Consider the following 26,778-nt stretch of genomic DNA (forward strand, 5'->3'; position numbering starts at 1 on the left):
TTGTTATCAAACCTTTTAATCCCTTTTCCTGACCCCCCCTTTCAAATGTTACAAACAGTAAGTACATAAATAAAACAAAAAGAAAAATTGAACTACCTAAAGAAAAATACTAAGAGATAAACTCGATTTTGTAGTACAAATTTACTCAGAAATTAGAAAATGAAAGAGAAATATGTTACCATGGACTAAAATGTCATTCCAGTGATGTCTAAGACATTCTACTAAGCTAATCTGGTAAATAGGCATTGAGATTTTTTTTTTTAACTATATAAAGAAAAATTTTGCGTTTAATAGTTAAAACCGTAGATTATATGACACTGTTTTTACCTTGCATCTACTCTTTCCCTGAATAGACAGTACATATTTTTAACAGATTGAATTCATAGCCCATTGTTTATAGTTCTTTATTGTTTGCAACTATTTTACCTTCTTTAAATCTTCCTCATTGTTCAAGACTCATTAGATATCAGCTCCTTCTGGATCTCTCTCTTGACATCCAAGTTGGGCTAGAATTCTGTATTTATGTGTCCACAGTACCTGGCAGTACTTGCTCCACTATATTCTAATTATCTTTTCCCTGTATCTGTTTGCCCACTGTAGGGGAGAGTTTTCTCTCAATCATCTTCCTACTCTCAGACCTAGCGCCGGCAATACGGTATGTCTAGAATATATGTTTGTTGGATGTCAGCTGAAAAGGCTCAGTGGATGGGGAAGATGTGGCTAAGTAACAGGTGCTAGTCTTCCTGTTGTTTGTGAAATATTACATGTGCCGTCCTTTGCTTGAAACAGTGTCTTCCCCCCTCTAAACCCCCAGACCAGCTTCTTGTCATTTTTAAATCTCAGCTTAGATGTTCGGGACTTCTTTCCTGAACTGCTAAGCTGGGTTTGGGAGCTCCTCCCGTGGCCTCCCTTATCTATCTAATTTTTGGTATCATAGGACTCCACTCCACTTGACCCTCTACTTGTCCAAATTTCCCAATTAACTACCCTGTGTAAGAGCAGTGAGAAAGTCTGCATCATCACCACTGAATCCATGAAACATGGTCTGGCACTAGGGGGAGAGACCAAGTAATATTCACAGGCTATTTAAACAAATAAATAATCTCATTTTCATATTAAATTTCGCTGGAAGAAAAATCACAGTAATAGTCCGTTCTTGTTTCTATTTTTATGAACGACAGAACAAAAATAATGGACAAAATGGAGACTGATTTCACTTTTACCTCATGTAAAATGTACACAGACTTAAACTCATTAATTTTCTCCTGATCGCTCACCCTTCAGGATGAATGGCAGCACCATTTATTTCATTATCCAAGCTCAAATCTCACAGCCATCTATGACATTTTCCTCTCCCCTGATTGCTCCACGAAGGCCATTGCCATTTCCTACTTCTCTGCCTGCCTCTACATCCCATTTCTAGCATCACCATCTCATTTCAGAATCTTATTTGTCTAGAAATAACTAACTGCACGCCAGAGGGGGCGACACATGATGAGATGGTTAGATGGCATCACTGACTCAATGGACATGAGTCTGAGCAAGCTCGGAGATGGTTAAGGACAGGGAAGCCTGGTGCGCTGCAGTCCACAGACTCACAAAGAGTCGGACACGAATTAGCGACTGAACAGCAGCAACTAAGTGCGCAGTGACTGCTCAAAACTTTTCTCTGTGGTGCTCCAATCTTCCGACACACCTCCAGGAGCCATCTTCCCTAAGAACTGTCCTAAATTATGTCACCAGAATGCTACGAAATGTAAAGGCTCCAACCATCCATAAACTGTGTCTGAATGCCTCTGCTTGACCTTCAAACCTTTCACAGCAAGTTCCATCCAAACTTGATCATGTGGAATAGAAGAAATGACAAAGGGTTTAGTCTTATCCCAAGCTGGGAGCATAGTTTCTAACATGCAGCAGACACACAATAAATATTTCCTAAAATGGTAACAGAGGAAACCTGGGTTTTATTATACACAGACGCTCTCATGTCACTCTGCTGTATAAAACCCTTTAATGGATTTTCACCGTCTACAGCAGCAGTCCCTAACCTTCTTGGCACCAGAGAACAGTTTTATGGAAGACACTTTTTCCATGAACCAGGGGTTGGGGGATACTTTCAGGATGATTCAGGCACATTACATGTATTGCATGCTTAATTTCTATTATTATTATATCAGCTCCATCTCAAATCATCAAGCCTTAGATTCCGGAGCTTGGGGACCTCTGGTCTACGGATACCATCCCCACTTGTGAGCACGACTTGGCTCTTGCACACCTACCTCTCACCACTCTCGCCCTGGCTCTCTCAGCTCCTGCTTACAGAATTGCTTGCTTTCCGTACTCATGAGCCTTTATGCACAATTTCCTCAGTCTGACTTCTTGTATACCTCTTATTTGTCCATCAAGATTAAATTCAGAAACTTTCTTGACCCAGACTCTATCACTAGCATGTATTACATCTTTCTGTTTCTCTGTACCCGTCACCCTATGGTAAACTAAAGACAGGGACAATATCCTCTTTTTTTTTCTTCCAGGGTTTTCTTTTTTTTCTTCCAGGGTTTACCACAATACTCCTACTTAATACACTTTGGTGAAAACACTTATTTTCTTCTACTGGCTACCATCAACTAGCTATATAAAACCAACAAACTACTTAATTGACTGGATTTAATTTCCACTTCATAAAACACTCTCATTAATGCAACATTAATGAGAATCTGTGTCAAAATGAACACTAGGAAATGCAACAGAACATGAATAATAAAACTGTGAGCCTATGCAAAAGCCTCTTTCACTCTATATACAGCAATATATTCTACACACTCTTTTATAACCAGGTAGCACCAAGACGTAACCTTTTTTTTCTTGTTTACATGCATTTCTGTGGTTCAGCCCTGACCTGCAGTCAACTTACTTTATGTTCTCATTTGCAGGTACTTCGGGCAGTTGCACGGTAATCATGCCATCCAAGTTAGTCTTCCCGATGAAGGCAGGCTTGGTGCGGAGAACGTCGGGTGCAGTCTTAGCCGTCACCCTGTGCTGCAGCCCCCCGGCGCTGTTGCCACGATTCGTCAGCACAAAGGAATAGGACTTCTCAGGCTTCAGGTGGACAATGAGCTTCTGGGTGGCACGGCCATCCACCTCTTCTACCATTTTCCCGTCATCATAAAGAATCTAGAGAGACACAACCAATCAGAAGGATTTGGCTCTCGGTCAGGCAAGGAATATTTTCTAAACTAATGTGTACCTGCTTACAGAAAACACATATTGGTCATTTCCAATTTGGGGCATTTCATAAGCCTGTAAGTGCTCCCCAAATTCTAGAGATGGCATCAATTTTCCTTTTTTTTCTTATGTATATTAATATAAGTTTTATAAGTCTATCAAAAAACACAAATGTGCAATAACCTGTCAATATTTGGCCTGTCAGTTGTCATGATCTTAAGAGAATAATGCAGCAATGCTCTAAGTTTTCAATGCATCTTACACACCACTTTTTTTCCAGACACTTCCATTCTTGTTCCCCAATATTTTTTTTTGTACTCTTATAGATGCTTCTCTAGTCTTTATTTCACAGACTTGTACCTCTTGCTAACACTTTTCAGTATCTCTCTATGGCAAACTAGTTTAAAATATGCCAATAAACAAATTACTTAAATCCCAGGATGCTGCATTATAAATAGGTAGAAACCATGTAAATTTCATTTTCTGATGAAAAAGCAAAAGCACGAGTTCAGATGTAAAAATTTCAACTTGGAAGTACTAGGCTACCCACAAGGAATGCAGGCCCTGCCTCCTCCTGAGAGGGGAAAGGTCATACTGGCCAAGAACCAGACTTCATCTCCGATGTGAAAGCCACAAATGAGAACAATACATACGTGTGGCTGAATCAAAGCAGTCTGTGTGGTTTTTAAGTGATTTCCCCGGGTGACTGGCACCCTCCACGTTTATCCACGATACCTTACACATTAGGAAACAACTTACTTTGAAAGGCATGGCAGAATTATAATTCTCTGGAATCTCCCAAGACAGCAGCACCGAAGTCTTCATTACTGCTTTGACATGAAAATTTTTTGCAAACACTGCTGGAAAAGGAAAAACAGTGTATTTACACTACTCCTAAAACCTTCGACCAGTCCTCTTCCACGGACAAGAAGGCTTAAGCTAGATGCCATCTACTTTGATCAGAGAGAGAAGTGTGATTCGCCTACCTGTTAAAAGCATTCATTTTACTACCTCAGTCTCACCAAGATCTCTCCTTTCTCTCCAACTGAGTCAACTCTATTGTGTTTTCCTTACCTGGGAACATTGGGGGTGCTGTCAGCCAGACTTGCTTGGCATTCTCTAACTGAAATCTAAGGCATCCAAACATGTTAAGTTTTACACACCTTACCTTTTTGCTTTTGCTGAACCTATGAATATGAATGAGCCGATCAGTTATCTATAGCTTCAAAACACTGATTTCCAAAGACCGACATTCCTTTAAAGGAGAAAGGCCGTAAGCAGACAAATCCTACCTTGATTCACAGGCAGTGTCCTGAACTGGACACTGGGACTATATGGCCCGGGCCCTTTGCTCGTGTGAGCACGTACTTTTACATCATATGTGGTATCTGGTTTTAAGCCACTGAGTGTCAGAGTGGTGTCAGCTGGAACAATAAGCTGCTCCACTGGAAGAAGAGGGATGTTGATATCCCTATACAGAAGGGTGTACTTGGTGATAATGCCATTTCTCTCGGCCAGGACAGGTGGCTGCCAAGATAACTGGGTGGAGGTTGCTGTGGTGCCTTCCGACTGGAGGTTTTGAGGGAATCCAGTTGGAACTTCTTCTGGAACGGAAATCTCCTTCACCATCTCCTCCCCAAAGCCCACTTTGTTTCTGGCCGAGAGCCTGAAGATGTACGATGCTCCTTTGTGGATGTCTGTCGCTGTGAAGTGATCTTCCTTTTCGGAGAACTCAAGAGTAGTAAGCGGTTCCACATCCTTTCGGCCAAATTTTAGACGGTAGCCCTGGAGGGGTCCAAATGTGTCCACAGGGGGGTGCCACTGAATGAGGGCTGTATTCATCTGAGTGTGGTTAATCACGAGCCGGGGTCTCCCTGGAACTGGAGACACAGGATAGAGGGGTAAGACCAGCCTACACAGATATTCATATTTCAATCACTGTTGAATGGGAATCCCCTTGGAGTGGCATTCCCGTTCTTACTAATAAAAATTACTTATTTCAAGTAATTCCACAGGCATTACCATTTCTTCACTTATAAAAAGTCCAAGGCTTGGTCTATATGCCTTTGTGGAAACATGCTCCTTCTCATACTCTTGAAGGTAGGGTGAATATTAGAATGTGATAATGGAGAGAAAATAGGAAATATTACTGAAATGATAATTTAAGGAGATTTTTAAAGAATATCGTCACATTTCAACTCTTCATACATATAGGTTCATGTCACACAGAAATGAAGCTAAGTAAGGATTAGCCAGTAACATACAGCTAATAAGAATAATAATCAAAATATATTTAATCATTGAGTATATGCAGTGTATCAGGTACTATACTAAGAGCACTACCTGTAGTATCTCACTTGAGTACACTCTTCACTCCTGACTATGTGATTAGTTATCTTCACTTTGCATCATAAGAAGATGAAATGGAAAACTGCATAGTCAGATGTGTAATAAGTGAGAAATTTATGAGACAAACACAGGTATATCTGAATCCATAGCCAAACAGTTAACTATTATACTGATTATAAGTTAGGAAGAAAAAAGGTAATACAAAATGTTGCTTAGACTTCCTGTGGATCTAATTTGCAATTTTTATTTATACTATCCACGCCAGTCATCCCCATCAAGTTTTGCATCTACTAGAATGGGAATTATATTAAGACCCACCCCATATTGTTGTGAATATTAATGAGAAAATGCATGTAAAAGCCTTAGAATAGTATTTTATATTTCATTAATAATAATTATTATTAATAATCAGAATATTAAGCTTTTTGTGGCAAAGGGCTCATTTCTCATAAGTACATAATTTCCTTTCATGTTAAGTAGGTTAGATATTGCTTATCTAACTTAATTAAGTCACTTTAACTAAGTTAAATAAGTTAGTTAACTAAGTTAAGTACGTAACTTAAAAAGTAATTTAGATATTTTGCTCCTTGGAAGAAAGGCTATGACCAACCTAGACAGCATATTAAAAAGCATTACTTTGCCAACAAAGGTACATCTAGTCAAAGCTATGCTTTTTCCAGTAGTCATGTATGGATGTGAGTTGGACTATAAAGAAAGCTAAGCACCGAAGAATTGATGCTTTTTGAACTGTGGTGTTGGAGAAGATTCTTGAGAGTCCCTTGGACTTAAGGGAAATCCAACCAGTCCATCCTAAAGGAAATTAGTCCTGAATATTCACTGGAAGGACTGATGCTGAAGCTGAAACTCAGTACTTTGGCCACCTGATGTGAAGGGCTGACTCACTGGAAAAGACCCTGATGCTGGGAAAGACTGAAGGCAGGAGGAGAAGGGGACGAAGAGGATGAGATGGTTGGATGGCATCACTGACTCGATGGACATGAGTCTGAGTAAGCTCCGGGAGCTGGTGATGGACAGCTCCGTAGAGGCTAGACACAAGAAGAGAATACCTGAAATCTCCCCAAATGTGTAAACAGTAAACACAGTATAGATCAGCTAGGGTAGTGATTGTGGGCCGTCATGGTATTTCACCCAGGGAGTAACGGCAGAAAAGAAGAAAAAGGAATGAGGAGAATTCTATAACACTGCATGTGCGATTAAAAAGAATTCTACAAAACTGTACATATCGGCAATGGAACCCACTCCATTTCTTGCTTTCAGAAGTTCTATGTGGAAAACATTTACCAACTACTCACTTTGTGGAAAGACTTATATACTGGCACACAGGCGTTTGGGTGGGAAAATGAAAGATGGGTAATGCAGGGACCTTGCCCTCTGAGCGGTGCATACTCAAAGCAGAGAAATGAAGACAACCAGTAGATGGTGCCGCACATGTGGAGTTTGGGTTCAAGGTCTGTGATGCCTTAGGGTTACCATCTGGGCCACTTTTAAAGGCCATCCAGTGTCAGTCAGGGTTTCCCAAGTAGCAGTAGTGGTAAAGAATCTGCCTACAGATGCTGGAGATGCAGGAGACACAGGTTTGATTCCTGGGTTTGGAAAATCGCCTGGAAGAGGAAAATGGCAACTTCCTCCAGTATTCTGGTCTGAAAAATTCCATGGACAAGAGAAGCATGGTGGGTTATAGTCCATGGGGTCGCAAAAAGTCGTACATGACTGAGCACACCGTGGCAGGCTCAATGGATCTGCTTGTTCCAATTCAGAAGCTGGAGGACTGGAAAAATAAAGGCGTCTTAAATACTTACTCTGGGGAGATTGGAGGGCATTTTTAGAAGTGAGCATATTAGAATAAGCAGAGAGGGTCCTTCTGTAGAGCAAATAAGCTAATTCTTAAGTCACGATGTATAATCCATTCTCCCTTTTGCCTTTTGAGTTCTCATTTGCTTACCATATTCTTCCCTCTTAAAAATCTGTCAGGACTTCAGAAACGGCACACGTGTGCTGCTGCCCTCTATTACTTAGTAACAGCAATCACTGGAGATCCATCAAGGCACTCAGTCCCAATGGCTCTAAACTAAGCTTCAATTTAACTTAGCACCTAACTAGCAACAGTCATAATTGACTGACCTAAGCCTAGAATTACTTTCAAATTCTTCATATCATAGTCACCTTTCTCTCATCCTTAAACACAGCTGTCAGTACAGTAGTGAAATCTATGTAAAAATACAGAGAAAATTTCAAACAAAAGAATTTGCCTAAAACTGCAAGATTTCAGGCAGTAGACTAATTATTATGATACAGAGCACGGGAGTATTAACAAAGAAACTACAAAAATGTCATAATCACTGAAACATAAAATCCAACATTTTATTAAAAAGCAGCCCTCAGGTTACATGAATCCTATGTGGATTGCTTAAGTTATGGCCTGTACTCTTTATTTCAAAGATATGATTGTTCGCAGATTCTAGGAACAATGTATTATACATAAACCTATCCTAAAACCAGGAATTTTATGATTAAAGTAAAATTTAATGGGAATTTGTGAATTTTCAATGGAAGCTATAATTAAATACCTTTATAACTATAGTTAAATAGGAGTTCACATCTGTGAGATAAACTCATCAATCTTCATAGTCATATAAATACAAGTTTCTTTTTTAAATATTATACAAAACAAAGCAAATTAATCTGTTCACTAATGATTAGGGAATGCTTTTTTACTACAGGTTGGCAGCAAAAAGAAAAAACAAAACAAAACACTAGAGCTTTTCTCTTTGAAGGATTATCAATCTCCTGGATTTATAATCCAGAAGATTATAAATGGATTCTTCAGATGGATTCTATTTCCACTTCAAGAACAGTGAGGAGATCCCAAGAAAATAAACATGCAGACATCTAAATTATAAGCATTTCCTCAATAATGAAGTTTCCATTGATCAAGAAAGATCTGAAATCACGAATGTAAACTGTGAAATAATTCTGTAAGATCCACAATTCTAAATAATGTTCTGTACAGTGACTAAAAAGTGACGAGTTAAACTCAATGACGTTAAAGTAGGCAGTAGCATTCTTGTTCTAGGATTCACATCCCTTGGAGATAAATCCTCTACTTTTTCATCCTCATTATAAGACATCCCCCCCCCCCCATATTATGGGCAATAGGAGGTTGATGTTTCATGTAAGACACTTCAGTTTTCTTAAGACACAATTATAAATATGGGTGAAGGAAGTGTATTTTTTCATTTTGGGGTTCAGTTTTAGGGGTTCACTCTTAGCTGGCAACATTCCAGGAGAAGCTGGTTCCATAGCTAGACAGTCAGCATATCCCACTTAACACGTACTAACATGTACTGTATCTCCTATGCAGGGTGCTGGATTAACCTGATACAATGGTATTAAAAAAAAATAAGGCCCAGAAGATTTTGCCTTGAAGGAGCTTTGCCATCTGTAATCCTGCTGCTTGAGGCAGTTCCAGGTGGCGGGATATGAGTGAGGCAAATCTTATGACATTTAGACAAATTTGGAAGTGAGCACAGCACCCAGGAGGGCACTCAACATCACAGCTGTTCTTTGCTTTATGCCTTGACATAGAGGTGTGTTCCTAAAAAGTTGTGCCAGAAGTGATTCGGGAGGAGTAAATCAAATCATAGTTTAAATGTTCCATGGGAGATTTCTATATAAAGGGATTGAAGGAGAATCCTTCTGTAATTATCTCAATTTATTGGTTTTACAACGTCAGGTCTTCCTTCACGCTGTCTTTTCCTAATGTGGCAGATCAATGTGTAAGTCTCAATAGCGCTAAGAAGCTTTATTCTTCAGAAAGGAGCAATCTATATTAGTCTTTCTGCTTTCTTCATTCTCTTTTATTTACCATTTTTGGTGCAATTTGTTGTCTTTTGATACCCCAGAACAAGGGGTCAGGAGGAGAAAATGATAAAAAATAAAATATTAAGTCATCAACCCAGCTTAAGATGGCAGCTCTTCTAACAAGGTTTTTTTCTTTTTCTTTTTTTGGGGGGCGGTCAGCGTGCTGAGGCTGTCACGTGGTTTTCCTCCCTAGATGATCTGCCTTCCAGACCCTCATGGGATCCGCTCCCTCACACCATTTAAGTCTCAGCTCAAATATCCTGCCTCTAAAAGACATCACTGTTTCTAAAACTGCCCGTAGGAACTGCCTAAAGGTATGCCTGCATATCTTTCTTTACATAATTTATCACTTCCTGGCACTTTATTATTATAAAACATTTGTTCACTTGTTAATTATCCAATCTCAGCCAGAAAATAAATTTCAGGAGGCCAGATTCTGTTTTTTTTTTTTTGATTGTTCTTCAAGTACCGGTATAGTTCTTGATGAACAGTAGGTACTCAAATAATATTTGGTGAATGAGTGATTAAATAATGTGGGCAAAGCAGGTTCTTCAATTATTTTACCTTACTTAAGATATATCAAAATCCACAAAAGTTGACTACAGTCCATTCTCCCCTCTAACAGAAGCCACCCATACCATTTGGAAAATTATTATTGTTGCCTGAAACATATTGAAGACATATACATGCATAGACGTGGTTACCTGCCCCTGTGGTGGACACCAGCTTGGGTTTGCTGCGAGCTCCGTCTCCTTTAGTGGTGTAAGCTGTGACAGTGAGGGAGTAGGAAGTTTCAGGCTGTAGCCCAGAAATAATCATGTCCTGAAATGATACAACAGAATAACAATGATTCAAAACTATGCTACAGTTGCCCTGGGGGGAAACTAAGGCATCCGCCTTCATGCTGTGCATGCATGCACATCCCCTGCAGCCATGCCAAGCACTGGACGCATCATGCCTAGAGCTCATGCTGTGGAAGATCGGTCTTCATGCTGATACTGAAATGGGGTCTTCAGCCATCCTCAGAGGCAGCTCTAAGGGGTAATAATCGAAACCACAAAAACTGGAGTCAGACTGCCTGAATGCTTGGATTTAAACTTGCCTTTCCTTATTTACGAGTTTGGTGACCCAGGGCAAGTGAGTTCACCCCATCTGTGCCTCAGTTCTCCATGTGAAAGTTGGGATGCTAGGACCTTCTAGGCTATTAAAGGATTAAATGTTATACCGGGTAAACACTTAAAACAATGTCTGGCTTGTAGTGAGCAGTTCATACTCTAGCTATTATATATTCCAGCCACAATCCATGTGCTTCCATCGTAGCCTGGTCCTCAGACTGTTAGTGGCGCTGATGCCAAACAGTATGTTTAATCATGTAAATTCTGATATCTTGCCAAATGGCTTGTCTGTTGGATCTAGACAGCCACAGAAGTTTCTCAGGACTCAAATAATATATTACTGGTTAGTTGTATAGGTTATGAACTAAAATTATTATAAACTAAGGAGAACAATCTGTAGATCTGAGGCCTTGTCATAAAACCATGTATCAGGATCTTGTTCTATCACATCACGGATATATGCTCAATCAATTCTGAAAATGTTAAATACCACAAACTATTCATCAAAACTATTAGCTTTCTCTTAGTAAGGACCCAAAGTTGTGATGGTTGTAAGAGTAGATAGTCTACGAATTATTCTTCCAAATTGGAAGTTACATGATTCTTTAAATAGAGTGCTGGCTATTAATGTTTTGGTATTTTCTTTGGAGCTACACACACACAATTTTAAAAGTAACTTTTCAGATTTCTGGCACAGCTATGTTTTCAAATTCAATATGGACAAATTTAAGAAAATATTGACTGTCATCTTTTGCATCTAAAGACAATGCATGTGAGAGTTTAGTGAATGCATTTCATTGTGTGAATGGAAAACAGTGGGACTTTTTTGTGCAAGGCTGTAAAGGGCACCATAGAAATCAATGGTTGAATCTGAACCCAGGGATGACAGCTTTTGACAATGTGCTTTTCTTGAAAGAGTAGGAATCTCACCAGTGTGGAAATTCAAAAATTTCAGATACCATCCTGAAGAGACATAGGAAAAATTATTCTATCAGATGAACAGACTAAATTTGAGAGATAGATTTGTATCTTTAGGAATGGTTTCACCAACATCACAGAGAATATACAAATTAAGTGAACCACTCCAGAGTGACATTTAAAATTATGGTAGGCACACTGGAAATTCCAAAAATTAGCATGGGTAAATATCAACATTATTATTTCCAAGGTCTCCCTCGTGTCACAGAACTACTGATGAAAACAGGCTAGGTTGGGAGAAAAAAGAAGAGAAGCTTGATTCTATCACTAAATTGAGAAGCAAGTAATTTACAAATGCTGAGCCTTCTCTAAGATTCTCATTTATAAAACTGAAGTTAACCATTCGCACATGACCTTCCTTCCACACAGGTTGTGACTGGATAATGTAAGTAGTGCCAGTCCAAATGTTCAAACCTTCAGTGGTCTAATCTCTAGCATACCTCTCTTTGCTTGAATCACTTTAAGCTGTGGCTGTACTACCTTGGTGGTCTCCACACCCTCTCTGGCTGACATCATAACCACTATTCCTCTCTCTGTATCCTCCTATTCCATTCTGCACCCTAATTCTTGCCCCTGCTTGCTAATAGCTGTCATTCCCAAATGTCCTGACAGTCATTTCTCTGCTGCCTTTCTTCCTAGTCCTAAAAAAAAACAAAAAAACCAAACTAGTTTCATTTCTAAAACTTAGAGAATTTTGTCTGTTTATATCCTAAATTCATCTCTAGCCTTGACTTTCCCCCAGGGCCCCAGCAGTATGTATATTGGAAATATCTGCTGGACAGTTTCCCTTAACTGTCAAATGGTACCTCATATTTAATTTAACTAAAGCACATGTTACTCCCAGAAGTGGAGTCCCCTTCTTCCATAAAATATTTCCATATTTTAACGAATGACGAAGCATCTTCAAAACTTACGAACAATCTTTGGTCCAATGGTCTCCCTCAAATTCTTAGCTAGTTAGTATGGTTCTGTTCATTCTTCCTTTAAAATATTGATCATAACTTTCCCTTTTTCATTTCTGATACTCCACTTTAAAAAAAAATCACTTCATGATTTAGGAAAAGAACTGTTTACTTGTTTCCTTATCAACTGTATTAGTTCTCTTAATCTATCCATGAAGTTACTGATTTTTAAGCTGCAGGTAACGACCCATTTAGTAGCTGATGAAATGAATTTAGCCATTTAAGACCAGCATTTTTTAAACAAATGGATATACTTGAACATTAAAATGTGAATATATTTAAAAGTAAGGTATTACTTTGTGAAACCTTTATTTCAAACATACACATGCATTGGTCATGGCAAATAATTCATTTTTACTATGGGTTATGATCAAAGAAGTTTATAAAACACTGTTACAGTGTTGATTTTATGAGAAGTGATAACTTGATCATCATATTTACCAAGAACCCCTATAAGGGACCTGTGTTTTGGCAAAAAATATTTATTTACTAAATGAAAGAAAACCTCCTACCAGTCTTTATCTTATTGCTCTTTTTTAACAGTTTAAAAAAAATCTCTCAAGTACTGAATAGTTAGAGATCAGGTCTTTAGCTTCAAATTTTAGATTTTTCCCCTAGAGAAGGGAAGGGCTAACCACTCCAGTATTCTGGCTTGGAGAATTCCATGGACAGAGGAGCCTAGCAGGCTACAGTTTTTGGGGTCAGAGAGTCTAACCTGATTGAGCAACTTTCACTTTTTCACTTTGGATTTTTCCAACATCATATTAAAATATAATGTATTTAATAACTTGAACTCTCAGTTCTGTCAAACTGCCAAGCTCATTGTCAGCTGACTTCTGCCACACTCTTGTGTCTATGTCTACTTCTGCTGAGTTCAGAATGAACTTCAATAAGTACATTCTCACTTCCAACTCCGCAACATGCACAGACACCCAGGGATTACCTCTTTAATCCCTACTCATCAGGGATGAATTCTCACAGAAGCTTCAGGACGTCTACCATCCTGGTGCTCTGTCTCTAAGCTCACAGCTCTAACTGATACTGTCATTTAAATACTAATTATTCATACATTGCTTGAGGGCATCACATTGGTTGTATTCATGGAACTTTTCTGAACTTTACATCCTTCCTAGCCACCCAGACTGTAAGCACTTAGTAGGCAGTGTCATCCAATATAAAACAACAATATAAAAACAAACAGACTAACAGTCCACTCATTACAGTATTTTTAAAGAATTCTTCACTCAGTAATATACCTCCTACTTCTTGGCGTTTCCACTCACGCAATTTCACTCAAATTTGTATGGGTTCAACAGAGAACTGCCATTTCTAGATAGAGTTAATTGGTGCCAGATTTAGATCATATTATGCACTGAATATGCAACCCTGGAGCAGGATTTATGAGCAGTCCAGAACAAACTAGACATCTCCAGTCTGTGATACCTCCACTTAAAGCATGCCTCCTCTAACCGTGTCACAAGGCAGAGTTAGTAACAGCCATCAAACAATATGAACTCATGATATTTCTTATGTAATCAATAGCACCACATCAATTTCACAAAACAACAAGGGGAAAAAAATTTAAAAAATAAGTATACCATGTAGTGAAAACACTTTAAAAAATAATTTGTTAGTTCATGCATCCAAGCAAACTGTGATGTCACAGTACAAATAAATGAAAGGGGATTATCAGTAAAAAACAACCATTTATAATCTGTTTCGACAGAGCAGCCAAAAATTACTCACATGTTCAGTAGTATCATCAAATTCCCACTGATTGAGATTAAGAAGGTTGGGGAGGAGGGAAACAAAATAAAAAGAAATGAAGAGAAGTTTGTAGCCTGATAAAGGCAATGGTGCCCTCCTTAGACTTAAAAAAAAAAGAAAAAATAAGCAACTGAAGAGGTGTGTACAATAAAATCCCAAACAGTATGTGTTATGCTGCCACCTCCACTCCTAGCTGAGAAATTTAAAGTAAATATACTCTATATTGTTATCACTAAAACCAATTAATTTTTTTAATATGTAATTCATTGGAACAGATCAATAAGGCATACAAAATGCTATGTACACTACATTGTGACGTTTATTTTGATTTCTATCTAGATTATGCAATTCAAGTTACTATTTAGATTAACATCTTCATTGTATTGAAAATGTACATCAATGAAGTCCTATATGTAAAAAAAAAATTTCAATGAATTATCAGAACATGATATGAGCAAAAAACAAATCAACCAAAAACCAGAACAACAACACAAGGAAAATTAGCAAAATAAGAAAGGAAAGCCAAGGTAGAGGAGGAGGGGAAAAAAAGACTGAGCTGACACTTAAGGCATTTTGCATTCCATGGTTTCATTGACTACCATATTCCCAATGAAAAGAGCAAAAACACTACTGATCCGTAATGTAAGCTTATCTAAGAACTGAGGAAGGACATCAAAACATGATGGTCATATCACTTTATTTTCCAAAACTACAGATGCACCAAATAAAACATAAGCATTTTTTATGCTATACTTTATAAAACCTTTCTGTTTTACGGGTAGTACAAAATAAATATTTATTAAAAGCCAAATCAATAGTGCTTTCTCCGGAATATTATGGGACACTATGAATCTCCAACTAAATTTATAGAAATGTCCTTCAAACAAAAACCATACAACTGGATTTTTGAGGTAAATAAGTCACTAAGCTAGATTCCTTTTAGTTAAAATGCTTTATAGCTAAAGCAAATAAGCACCTTTGTGAGTTAAGACTTTGGGATAAATACGAAGTAAAGACTCTGGGGTAAAAAGCTGGGATATTTATTGCCCTGTTATTTTCACAGAGAAAAGAAGGCAAAATGTAGCAATCCAGTACAACAGTTTTCCACTTTGTTCATAATCTTCCCTACTTTCATACAAAAGAAGGAATTTTCGACTGAATTCGACTGAATTTCAAATCTGCATTAATCCCATCTATTTCCAGGCCCAGCTACCAATTTTGCTGAATAAGCAAAACACTCCATTCTCATACCCAATCACTACTAGAACAAGGTAAACTAGTCCATGGGATATGTATAATCCCCAGCAGGATGCTTATTAATTACAATCTTCCTCTCCTTTTCAGAAAAATATATACAGGTAGATTTATTATGGTATTGCTTTTGATTCACTTCTAGTTTATTTTAAAAATTGAAAAAAATATAAAGTCCTCTTTTAAATAACTTATTACAAAACCAAGTTGTGACTATATGGTTATAAATCACTGCCTTTGGCTTGATAGAATTTCTCACAAACTCAACTACACTTAATAATTTTAACTGGCTCAACATACAGGATCTCATTAATTCCCTGGGAAATTCTATAATTTTTGTCATTATCATTATCTCCATTTTCTGGGAAATGAAATAATTATTTTAATTAAATATGTAATTTGGTAAATAAATGACAGATAAAAATACTGTCTGGATACATTTCCCACCAAAAAATGTTTACTCTTCAGTGAAAGAAGGCATTCATTTAGAAATTACAGATTAATTGAGTTTCAAATACTTTTAGCACAGCAGAAAGTAGACTATAAGTAAAACTGCTGTTTAAAATTCTTCCCTTTGATTTAATTAAGTCAATTTTTTTAAGTCAGAAAGGCAAACTGAGAAATAGCTGTAGAGAGCCAAGTATCTGTATTAAAAAAAAACAAATGTTCTGTGTTTTGAATCAGATGTGTCATTTCAATTCACTTCCTCACTTGAAGTCAACTCTGACTGAAAAGATAAATATGGATTGTGTGTTTTTAAAGCTAGAATGTTATGAACTTATCTACAAAACAGAAACAGACTCCACATGCACAGAGAACAGACTTCTAGCTGCTAAGTGGGATGCAGGGTCCAGGAAGGATAGAGTGAGAGGCTGGGATTAGCAGAGGCAAACCTCTGTATCTTTGTCTGTATCTGTATCACTGAATCACTTTGCTGTACAGTAGAAATTAACACAACACTGCAAATCAATTATACTTCAAGTTTCTTAAGAATCTAGAATTTTGCATAGACATTTTAAAATGTCAAAGAAAAAATGAAAACGGGGCCCATTTTAAGGTACAGGCTAAAATAGATGTATCCTATAAAAGTATACCTATATAATTTCTCAGATGCTTACCTGTGCATCAGCCAGCATGACATCCTTCAGCATGGGCTGGCCCTTGGGCTCACCATTTTCCATCCTCACATAATGCACCTGGTATCCTCTTATCTGGCCATGCTGTTTATTGGGCACAGGTGAGCGCCATGAGACTTTAACAGATGTTGAGTTGACAGCCTCTACCTCGACTTTGCGAGGAGGACCACTAGGAACTGGAACAACATCATTGGATAAAAGAAAATTATAGGCACTTGTCCCACCCAGTCAGAGCATTTTCTTTACTCAGGTTTAAAAAAAAAATATGGGTAGACCCCACCATGTCTGTTTGTGGAATACAAACATTTTCAACCAATGAAAATGCTCAACCAATCTGCTCTACCTTTTAAGAAAAGATCAAAAAGCATGACCAATGCCAAAAAAAAAAGAAAAAAAATGGAAGAAAAAAAGAGTATCAGAGAAATAGAAAAACATGTAAAAAATGTACAAAAGCCAAGGAAGATGCTTTGAGGTTCAAAGCATTAAAGCACAAAGAAGTATAGCATTGAAATAATAACAAAAACTGGTTGTTGATTGCTGTGTGTGTTTTTTAGGTTTCTTTTTTAGCAGAATAAAAAGATTCTTGATTATATGGATTTTCTTCTTTTTTTTCCCCATATCAAAGGTATTCCATACAACAGATGCCAAAAATTGAATGTCGAGCATCACTGTCTCTGAAATGTTCAAGACAAAAAGGCAACAAAAAGATAAGAAGGCGCTTTTGAAAAGTTAACATCAAAATGTAAAAGTAGCGACTACAAAAGGCCAAGAAAAACGCAGAAGACATTAGATGGAGGTACAGAGAAGGGCCTGGATTGCAAGGTCACAGGAGCAAACTGTTCTTTAAAAAGGAAGCAAATGACTGTGTTGAGATTAAAAAACAAAAAACAAAAACAATAAAAGATTCCCAGGCTGTAGCAAAGATAGGTCTTTAGCAAAAACTGCTGAAGTTACAGTGACACTGGGTAAAAAAAGATGAGCAGAGAAAAGCACATTACTGTTAGCCTAAGACAGCAGAGCAAGACCGTGGTAGAAGGGTGCAAACTGATGGAGCAGAGGCAACATACCATCTTCATCGGTTCGAATCAACACGGACAAGCTCTCAGGGCCAGGGCCGACGTCGGTGTGGGCTGTCACAGTGATCCGGTATTCAGTCCATTTTTCCAGCTGTTCCAAAAGGTATTTGGTAGTGTCCGAAGGGATTCCCAAAATCTCGTGAGGTTTGTCATCTTCTCCGTCCACTGCAGTATACTTGATGGAGTATTCAGTAATAATGCCATTCTGCTTGTCCACTGGTGGAGGTTGCCAACTTACCAAAATACTAGTGGAACTTGGACTGGTGCAACTAATGTCTTGAGGAGGAGCTGACGGCTCTTATTTTGGTAGTGAGTTAAAGGAGGGTTTGAGTGAAAGGACAGGAGTGGTTGGAAAAAAAAAATGATAAAACAAAAGAAAAGGCGAAAATAAATAGACGAACAAGAAGGGCAACAAAATGAAAATAAGACTTTGAAACTTAAAATTTTAAAGATAAATTTATGAACCTTGGCTTAGTAATATGAATAAACCAAAAAATGAATAAATGACCAAAAATAATTGTTAAATAATGGGTGGGGGGAATATGTGAAAATGAAATCTTAAGGTAACAGAGCCTCAAATAAAGTTACCTACCTGCAATTTAAATTCTTCTTCTAAAACAATCCCTCAGTATTCCCCAGCCCTATTTTACAGACTATCGAACTTCATAAAAAGCTGCAAACAGTACAAGATTTGTTACATGAGAGTCTGATGATGTTTAAGAGATGCCATTTCAAGCTTTGGTTACTGAACTGTGTTCTGATTCATATACAGTATTTATTTGCAAAAAGGTTCTTCAGTGTGAAAAGTGGCAATAACTGTTAGATGCCCTTCTGCCAATTAAAATTTTAAAAAGAGAAATAAAAGCCGAACAAACATAAAAGGGTTCCCTCTGACTGTCTGAAAATCAGTATTCTGACCAGTTCTAATGAGAAGTGTTAGCCTAATACTGATCATAGCCCATAGACAGTGAGCATGCAGATCGATAAAGGATGAAAATGCAGTCCAAGGTTTACCTACCCGAGGGTAAATTTCAGGCTGGTTGATTCTGACTGTAACTTGTACTTACCCTATGTCAGCTTCCAGTTTGTTTTTATTTTTAAATTTAACTCTTCTTGGGACATCATTGCTAGTGAAGAATTAGATCCCACCAGCAAATTTTGGTAAAATCAATAAAAATCATCTATCCCTTACAAAATGTCAATAACACAGCCATTAAAAAGAACTGTTTAAAAAAATCCTGAGACCCATCTGGGAAAGATTTGACTTATCTTCCAATTTGTATGTAGCTCTTTTCATTTTGTACATAATTATTCATATAAAGTAGAATTTACATGAGAGTTAAAAGATAAACTTTCTTAATGCCCATTCTAATATAAACTAGTCACCTTCTGAGTAATTATTTTCCATCAAATAAATCAAACATATCATTATTTGAAAAAAAGCAAGAAAGAACAATGTGACTACTAAGTTACTTTTTCAAGTTAGTAATGTATATTCCTAAAGAAGCACAAAGAATTTAGATGAAATATATATAAATATGTATGCATATATATATTATATAAGACAATATATATGATTGAAGAGTAAAACATTTCTATTTCTTTTTTTGTATTTGAACATGCAGTTTAAGTAGTTCTTTATATTCTGTGAACCTTAATAATATGTAGTGTCAGGTATATCTTATTATATAGACAATTATCAGTCTTTCTTAATTTACATGTCTTGTGTTCTTCATTATAGGCAGTCAAAATGAAAAGATCTTTGTACAGACAAAAAGAAAATTATCATTAAACAGCCTTGTAAATCTGGTATAAGATTTGCAAAATCACAAGAACATCATTTTTATTGATTCTGACTATAGGTTCTTATATCTCAAATTATGAAACTATTTCATATGTGCTATCATTCATAATAAATTGAGTTGTTCATGTAACAGCAAAGACTCATTTGTAATTCTTTTTAAAAAACTGATTTGGTTTTCACTGCATTCCTACTTTCAGACCTCCTATTCTGGGAGAGTGTATGCAACATCACTTGAAACTCTAATAAAGAGTAGATAAGCTTTTGATGTGGTTACAAAAGTCCATTCTGTCTCTTTGTATTTAAGTATCTATATATGCATTTGCGGTGCTGTGCTTAGTTGCTCAGTCGTGTCCTACTCTTTAGGACCCCAGGGACTGTAGCCCACCAGGCTCCTCTGTCCACAGACTTCTCCAGGCAAGAATACTAGAGTGGGTTGCCATGCCCTCCTCCAGGGGTTCTTCCCAACTCAGGGATCAAACTCAGGTCTTCTGCAATATAGTCAGATTCTTTACCATTTGAGCCACCAGGGAAGCATGTATGTGTACATTAGATGTATATATACAAAAAAAGTTTGTAAAAAAAAAAACATGCAAAATATAATAAAGCATGTGACCTTCCTGTTAATTAAATGTCTGATTTTAAGAGTTATCTTCTGCAATATTACTTATTAGCCTGCCTGGAACTCAAAGAAGACATACAATACTGCACTGATTTACATGTTTCAGTTTTAGAAGAAAGGGAATGTTATAGGAATAAGCTATAATCAGTAAGGGATTAAGCAATAGAATACTAATACTTTTCATATGAATAATCATGTGTTGAGGAAAACTATGAATTTTATCATCAAAAATTGAAAAGATTTATCTATAGAAAATGAAATTCTAGAAGACTTGCTTATATGAAAGGAAACTCATTCTCTAAAAAACTGTAAATTTCATGTTTTCTGATAGGTCTAACAATTAGGTCAATAGAACATCCTCTTTATGAAATTCCACATATTCATTTTATACATATCTATGTCACTATATCACAAATAACATAAAATATACAATACTTTTAAAATCTAAGGAAACTCAAAAAAACCATTCAAGAAAAAAATGGTTGTTTAATAAATTATAGAAACTTATTAATAAAGAGCAAACAGTAGTAGTATATAAGCCGCCAGACTTTCCATCAAAAACAAGCTGCCATATAACATTATACAGAACAGTCCTCCCTAGATACAATGAACTCCATTGTGAAAAACACAACTATGCTTTAGAGTAATAGTCCTCAAATGAAAAGAAACCTGAGGAAACAAAATACAATTTAGGATTGCCGCTATACTTGTGATTATTCCATTGTTCCTAAATTTGTCCAAATACAGACTTCTGTGAATGTCTCAAATTTCCATATGAACTACTTGCAAAGTTAACAACAAACTGGGAACAAATACGTGACATGAAGACTTGGTCATTAGCAAAATTAAAATCTGTGTCCTTCAAAGAGGTGAAAGTTCGGTCTTTTGCTATCTTTGCTAAGCCCTCCTCTGACTATTTTGCAGTGTCCTCAACTTGAATTTTGCTTTACAGCTTTATAATTCATTAACTGGGGCCTGATCCAACGCTTTTACCCATTATTCTCAAGGAGGTTTACTGTTGCTGCTGCTGCTAAGTCACTTCAGTCCAACTCTGTGTGACCCCATAGACGGCAGTCCACCAGGCTCCCCCGTCCCTGGGATTCTCCAGGCAAGAACACTGGAGTGGGGTGCCACTGCCTTCTCCAGGAGGTTTCCTAACTTCTCTAAATGACTTTCGATTCCAGAAGTGAGAGAATAGCATCTGTCATTTGGGCCCAGCCTGAAAACCAAGGTCTTGATAACTCTAATCTCTAAAACTGGACACTTGCTGGTATAGACTACCAACTATTAAAAGAATATGAATTAGCAAGTCTGTTGGTAAGGATAAAAGCCAGCAACACGGCCTAGTGAGAAAAAGGGGCAGAAAATAAGCAAAGAGAGACACCTACTTGACTGCATGGTTCTGGCTGATATTTCAGCCGTGGAAGCACCCAGGCCTTGGGGAGAGCGTGCCGCCAGACGGAAGTAGTACAAGCTGTTTGGTCTCAGCCCTTGCAGTCTGTAAGATGTCCCTGGTTCAATGGTGATCCGTTGCTGTGGATATGTAACAAGGGAACTTGATCATTTTCATGAAGATCTGTATTTTTATCATGTATTTTTATCATGTATTTTTATCACACTGCTCAGAACATCAGATTTCTGTCATGAGGGTTATAATGTTATCAACATATCACAAACAGAATCAACAGTGAGTATCAAGAGCCCCACTAGGGGTAGCACATAATGAAGATTGTTGTTTTTAGTTGCTAAACCGTGTCAAGCCTCTGAGACCCCATGGACTGTAGCCAAGAAGGCTCTTCTGTCCATGGGATTTCCCAGGCAAGAATAGTGGAGTGGTAAGTTTCTACAAGTAAGACAACTAGAAAAAAGGCAGTCAAGGATCTATTTAATGATGTCACAGTGTTTCAAATACATCAGATAAGGGGCAGTGAGAGGCCACCACCCATGAAGGCATTTGAACGTTAAGGCATGTGTGTGGTTGTGACATTGTCCACCAGAGAAACTGACACCCATTCCTGACAGTGGCTACCATTTGAAGAGATGTCTAGCTCATTTCCCATGACAGCCTGAAACCCAAGTATGGGAAAAGAAAATATGGCCAGAAGTAACATAACAATGGAAACTGGCATACAATTTACATGACAGTGTTATAAAAGAGATCTGAAATTGCCAAGGTTGGCAGGGATAAAAATCAGATGTTAGTTACTGAAGAAAGCTGGCTAATGTATATGAAACCATATCATTACTCTAGGTTGATTTCAAATTAATTTTTAAGTTATTTTTAATTGGAGGATAATTGCTTTACAATATTGTGTTGGTTTCTGCCTTACATCAACACGAATCAGCCATAGGCATGATGTATGTCCTCTCCCTCTTGAACCTCCCTCACTCCTCCCACCCCATCCCACTCCTCTAGGTTATCACAGAGCACCAGATTTGTGCTCCCTGCATCACAGGGCCTACAGGAAGGAAAAAGAAACCACAAATTTTTCTATCACCTGACATCAAAAAGGGCTTCTGAAATAAGTGGGTTTTTTTTTTAATTGAATGTTGTAACTCTTATTTTCATGCTTGAAATCCGCCTTTGCCATTTTAGTAAAAATATAGCTATCTATGGGTAATCAATCTCAGATTGAACATGAGTCTGTAGCAGACCTTAAAAAACATACTAATATGTAATCTTGTAATGGCATCAATAATCTTACAAGGCTTTTTATTAAGCAGTGTTTGGCATTCACACAAACCAGAAATCGGGGAAGGGGAATTCAAATATAAAATTAGAAAAAACATCCTTAGGGTGTTCTGGCTTGCAAATAAAAAAGCTTTCACAAATTTTAGACTTACCAAATAATAAGAAAAAAAAGGAATTTCCTAAATAAACATTTGTAAAGCAGAGTAGGGATGCCAACAGTCAAGTATCCAACCATTGCCAAAAGACCACCTGTCTCATAACTGTTTTTATTTTTAACAGGGTATGCAAGTCAGGAAGAAAGTTAGAATTGGACATGGAACAACACACTGGTTCCAAACAGGAAAAGGAGTGCGTCAAGGCTGTACACTGTCACCCTGCTTATTTAACTTATATGCAGAGCACATCATGAGAAATGCTGGGCTGGAGGAAGCACAAGCTGGAATCAAGATTGCCGGGAGAAATATCAATAACCTCAGATATGCAGATGACACCACCCTTATGGCAGAAAGTGAACTAAGAACCTCTTGATGAAAGTGAAAGAGGAAAGTGAAAAAGTTGGCTTAAAGCTCAACATTCAGAAAACTAAGATCATGGCATCCGGTCCCATCACTTCATGGGAAATAGATGGGAAAACAGTGGAAACAGTGGCTGACTTTATTTTTGGGGGCCCTAAAATCACTGCAGATGGTGACTGCAGCCATGAAATTAAAAGACACTTACTCCATGGAAAGAAAGTTATGACCAACCTAGAGAGCGTATTAAAAAGTAAAGAAATTACTTTGTACACAAAGGTCTGTCTAGTCAAAGCTATGGTTTTTCCAGTACTCATGGATGGATGTGAGAGTTGGACTATAAAGAAAGCTGAGGGCCAAAGAACTGATGCTTTTGAACTGTGATTTTGTAAAAGACTCTTGAGAGTCCCTTGGACTGCAAGGAGATCCAACAAGTCCCTCATAAAGCAGATCAGTCCTGGGTGTTCATCAGAAGGACTGATGTTGAAGCTGAAACTCCAATAATTTGGCCACCTGATGTGAAGAGCTGACTCATTTGAAAAGACCCTAATTCTGGGAAAGATTGGGGGCAGGAGGAGAAGGGGACGACAGAGGATGAGATGGCTGGATGGCATCACCGACTCAACGGACATGGGTTTGGGTAGATTCCGGCAGTTGGTGATGGACAGGGAGGCCTGGTGTGCTGCGGTTCATGGGGTCGCAAAGAGTCAGACAAGACTGAGCGACTGAACTGAACTGAAGGATTTTAAACAATTTAATGTTGATTTATGTTGTACTATAAACATTTGTAACACGAGTACTTAAATCAACGCTTTAGTTCTAGAATTTTCTGAGTTATTAATTGGAATTGGCTTTGTTAGCTAAACCTAAAAGCACTGCTCTTAGAACCTGCTCACTTCAGAGATGTAATAAAACAGGTTTATTAACATTAACTTTTATAGCATTCATAGTGATGAGCTACAAGTTAATTGGTAATAGTTCACTGTGTTTGTGAGTCTTAAAAAAGTATTCTTTGTTAGAAATCAGGGCTGTTGTGCTTTGTGAAGTTGGCTGTTTTTAAGAAAAAGAATGCTAAGAGATATAATAAAATGGCTTGGTGAATCAAGTTTTCACATACAGTTTTATAAACTTTTTTGTCCTGATGTTACTTGTGAGTTTCATGATAAATGAAATATATATTATTATCATATATCCCCTTCCCGAAAATATTAGATGTATTTTAATAGTGATTTATAGAATCTGTTCAAAGTATATCCACGGGCCAGTGTATCATGAAGTCAAGAGAACAGATTCTAGAAATTGTCTATATGAGGCTTTGGGCAAATACTTCAACTTTTTTTTTGTATCCATTTTGTTAATATGTGAAACAGATTAATAACAGAGGCTGAGACAAAGTACTACTGTTGGATTGAGTTAATATATGTGAAACCCTTATTACAGTACCTATAAATGTATGTTATTCTGATTTTTATTTCTCTTTTTAGTAACTATTAACAATTACTATTCTTCTATACTATTTGCATAACCTAATCAAATTACATGTGTGTGCATGTGTGTGTGTGCACCAAGTTGATTCACATCTGATTCTTTGCAACCCTATGGACTGTAGCCCTCCAGGCTCATCTGTCCATGGGGATTCTCTAGCAGAGAATTCTGGAGTGGGTTGCCATGGCTTCCTCCAGAAGATCTTCCCAACCTAGGGATTGGACCCACATGTCTTGTGCCTCCTGCATTGGCACGTGGGTTCTCTAGTTCCACCTGGGAAGCCAATAGGTGTTGATATAGATATAGATACATACACACTCATATCAAACAATCAATAGCACATGAATGAACATTTGCTCTGGGGCATCTTTCTCTGAAACCAGTTGGGACAAATTCATCTACCCAAAGCCTTGGAGCTCACTTAGTCAAGGGTTAACTGTGACTTAAGTACTTTAATGCAGAAGACAAAGAAAAGAAATCTCCAAATATCAAGGAGTATGTTCTTTTACAACCCAATACTTCCCTAAATATCTTGGAAACCTGAATTTAAAACAAGAAATCCATTAGAGACAATAGCTGTTTTTCTGTCTCTTCTGTCCTACCCCCATCAAGTCTCCAAACACTCTTCTTTCCTTTTTTTTTTTTTTTGGTCAATTTTCTCTTTTTATGAATAAACCTTTTCCACCAATGTCCTCAGTAGCTATCTGACCTTTCAATGGAACTTGGGCAAGTAAACAGAATGAGAGTAGTGTCTCGATGCCATGAATGGCGACAAGGTGAGAAGCACAGTCCTACCTCCTCTCCATGCTCCCCATCCTTGTAGACCAGTTCATAGCTGGCGATGGTGTCTGAACGAGGAGGTGTCCAAGAGAGCAAAATACTTGTTTCGGATTCAGGTTCTGCCTTGAAATTTAGTGGCTGCCCTGGGACTAAAAACAAGAAAGCAAAGGATTAAGCTCATCGTCACCAGAAATAATCAGAAATTCTTGCATTAACTGTTTAACCTTTCGGTGTTCACATGTATTAGTTTAGTGGAGAGTAAGGTTTCTTATACTGTCCAAGTTAACCTATGAGTACAAAGCCCACTTTTTCTCCTTTAAGGGATAAGGACAATGTTATGAATATTGTCCTTGTCCTTGAGTGGTTTAATATATATGTAAGATGTGGAATTAGCAAATGTAAATATATCAGTTTCTGAGTTCAACTTTAAGGATAATATTTATTATAATATTGTTATAAGCAATAAATGTGATGATATTGTAAGCAATAAACATGATTTATATAGAGTACTTGGAATGAATACTGCCTAAATCACATAAAATGTTAAATACATAAAAGCTATTGCTATTTTACAACTTAGGAGGAACTTATTTTTTAGTACTATAGTTTACTTTCAAAACAATTTCCAATTAGGTTTATAAAATCTCAGCTTCACTCCATTAGCAAAATCTATAGGCAAGCATAATGATTAGTATTTTTTTTTGTTACCAACCCATTTTTTTGAACACTAACAATTCTTTCTGACCTCTAAATGAGTTTATATGAGTTAATACACTAGACCCAATATAAATTTAATATTGTCCCAAGTGAGAAAGAGCTAAATTACTACACAAGTTAAAAAGTTATAGACTACACTTACAATCACAAATATATGAATTTAATATAGGTTTCCCTGGTGGCTCAGACAGTAAAGAATCTGCTAGCAATGTGGGAGACCAGGGTTTGATCGCTGGGTTGAGTATTCCCCTGGAGAAGAGAATGGCAACCCACTTCAGTATTCTTGCCTGGAGAACTCCACGGACACAGAGGCGTGGTAAGCTCCAGTCCATGGGATCACAAAGAATCAGACATGATTGAGCAACTAACACTTTCACTTTCATAGGAATTTAATGGAGGTCATCTATAATTTGTACCTTGGTCATGTA

General features: G+C 37.4%; 1 protein-coding gene across 15 annotated transcripts in view; it reads right to left on the reverse strand.

Moving 5' to 3' along the window:
- The window catches only part of PTPRD (protein tyrosine phosphatase receptor type D), a 443,130-nt gene that overhangs the window by 173,686 nt on the left and 242,666 nt on the right, over positions 1-26,778 (reverse strand). For 4 of the 15 annotated variants that reach the window (XM_069576557.1, XM_069576549.1, XM_069576554.1 and 1 more), the window contains exons 8-16: positions 25,649-25,782; positions 21,553-21,697; positions 17,733-18,038; positions 16,648-16,841; positions 14,258-14,284; positions 10,161-10,278; positions 4,518-5,105; positions 3,985-4,082; positions 2,915-3,174 (exon numbers count right to left, since the gene is read on the reverse strand). In XM_069576557.1, coding sequence (XP_069432658.1) covers positions 2,915-3,174; positions 3,985-4,082; positions 4,518-5,105; positions 10,161-10,278; positions 14,258-14,284; positions 16,648-16,841; positions 17,733-18,038; positions 21,553-21,697; positions 25,649-25,782 — 1,870 coding nt within the window. Of the gene's footprint in view, positions 1-2,914; positions 3,175-3,984; positions 4,086-4,517; positions 5,106-10,160; positions 10,279-14,257; positions 14,285-16,647; positions 16,842-17,732; positions 18,039-21,552; positions 21,698-25,648; positions 25,783-26,778 lie in introns of all 15 variants that reach the window. The other 11 variants (XM_069576555.1, XM_069576548.1, XM_069576553.1 and 8 more) reach the window with 3 other exon arrangements.

This window comes from Ovis canadensis, chromosome 2 (genome assembly GCF_042477335.2).
Source record: "Ovis canadensis isolate MfBH-ARS-UI-01 breed Bighorn chromosome 2, ARS-UI_OviCan_v2, whole genome shotgun sequence".
NCBI lineage: Eukaryota > Metazoa > Chordata > Mammalia > Artiodactyla > Bovidae > Ovis > Ovis canadensis.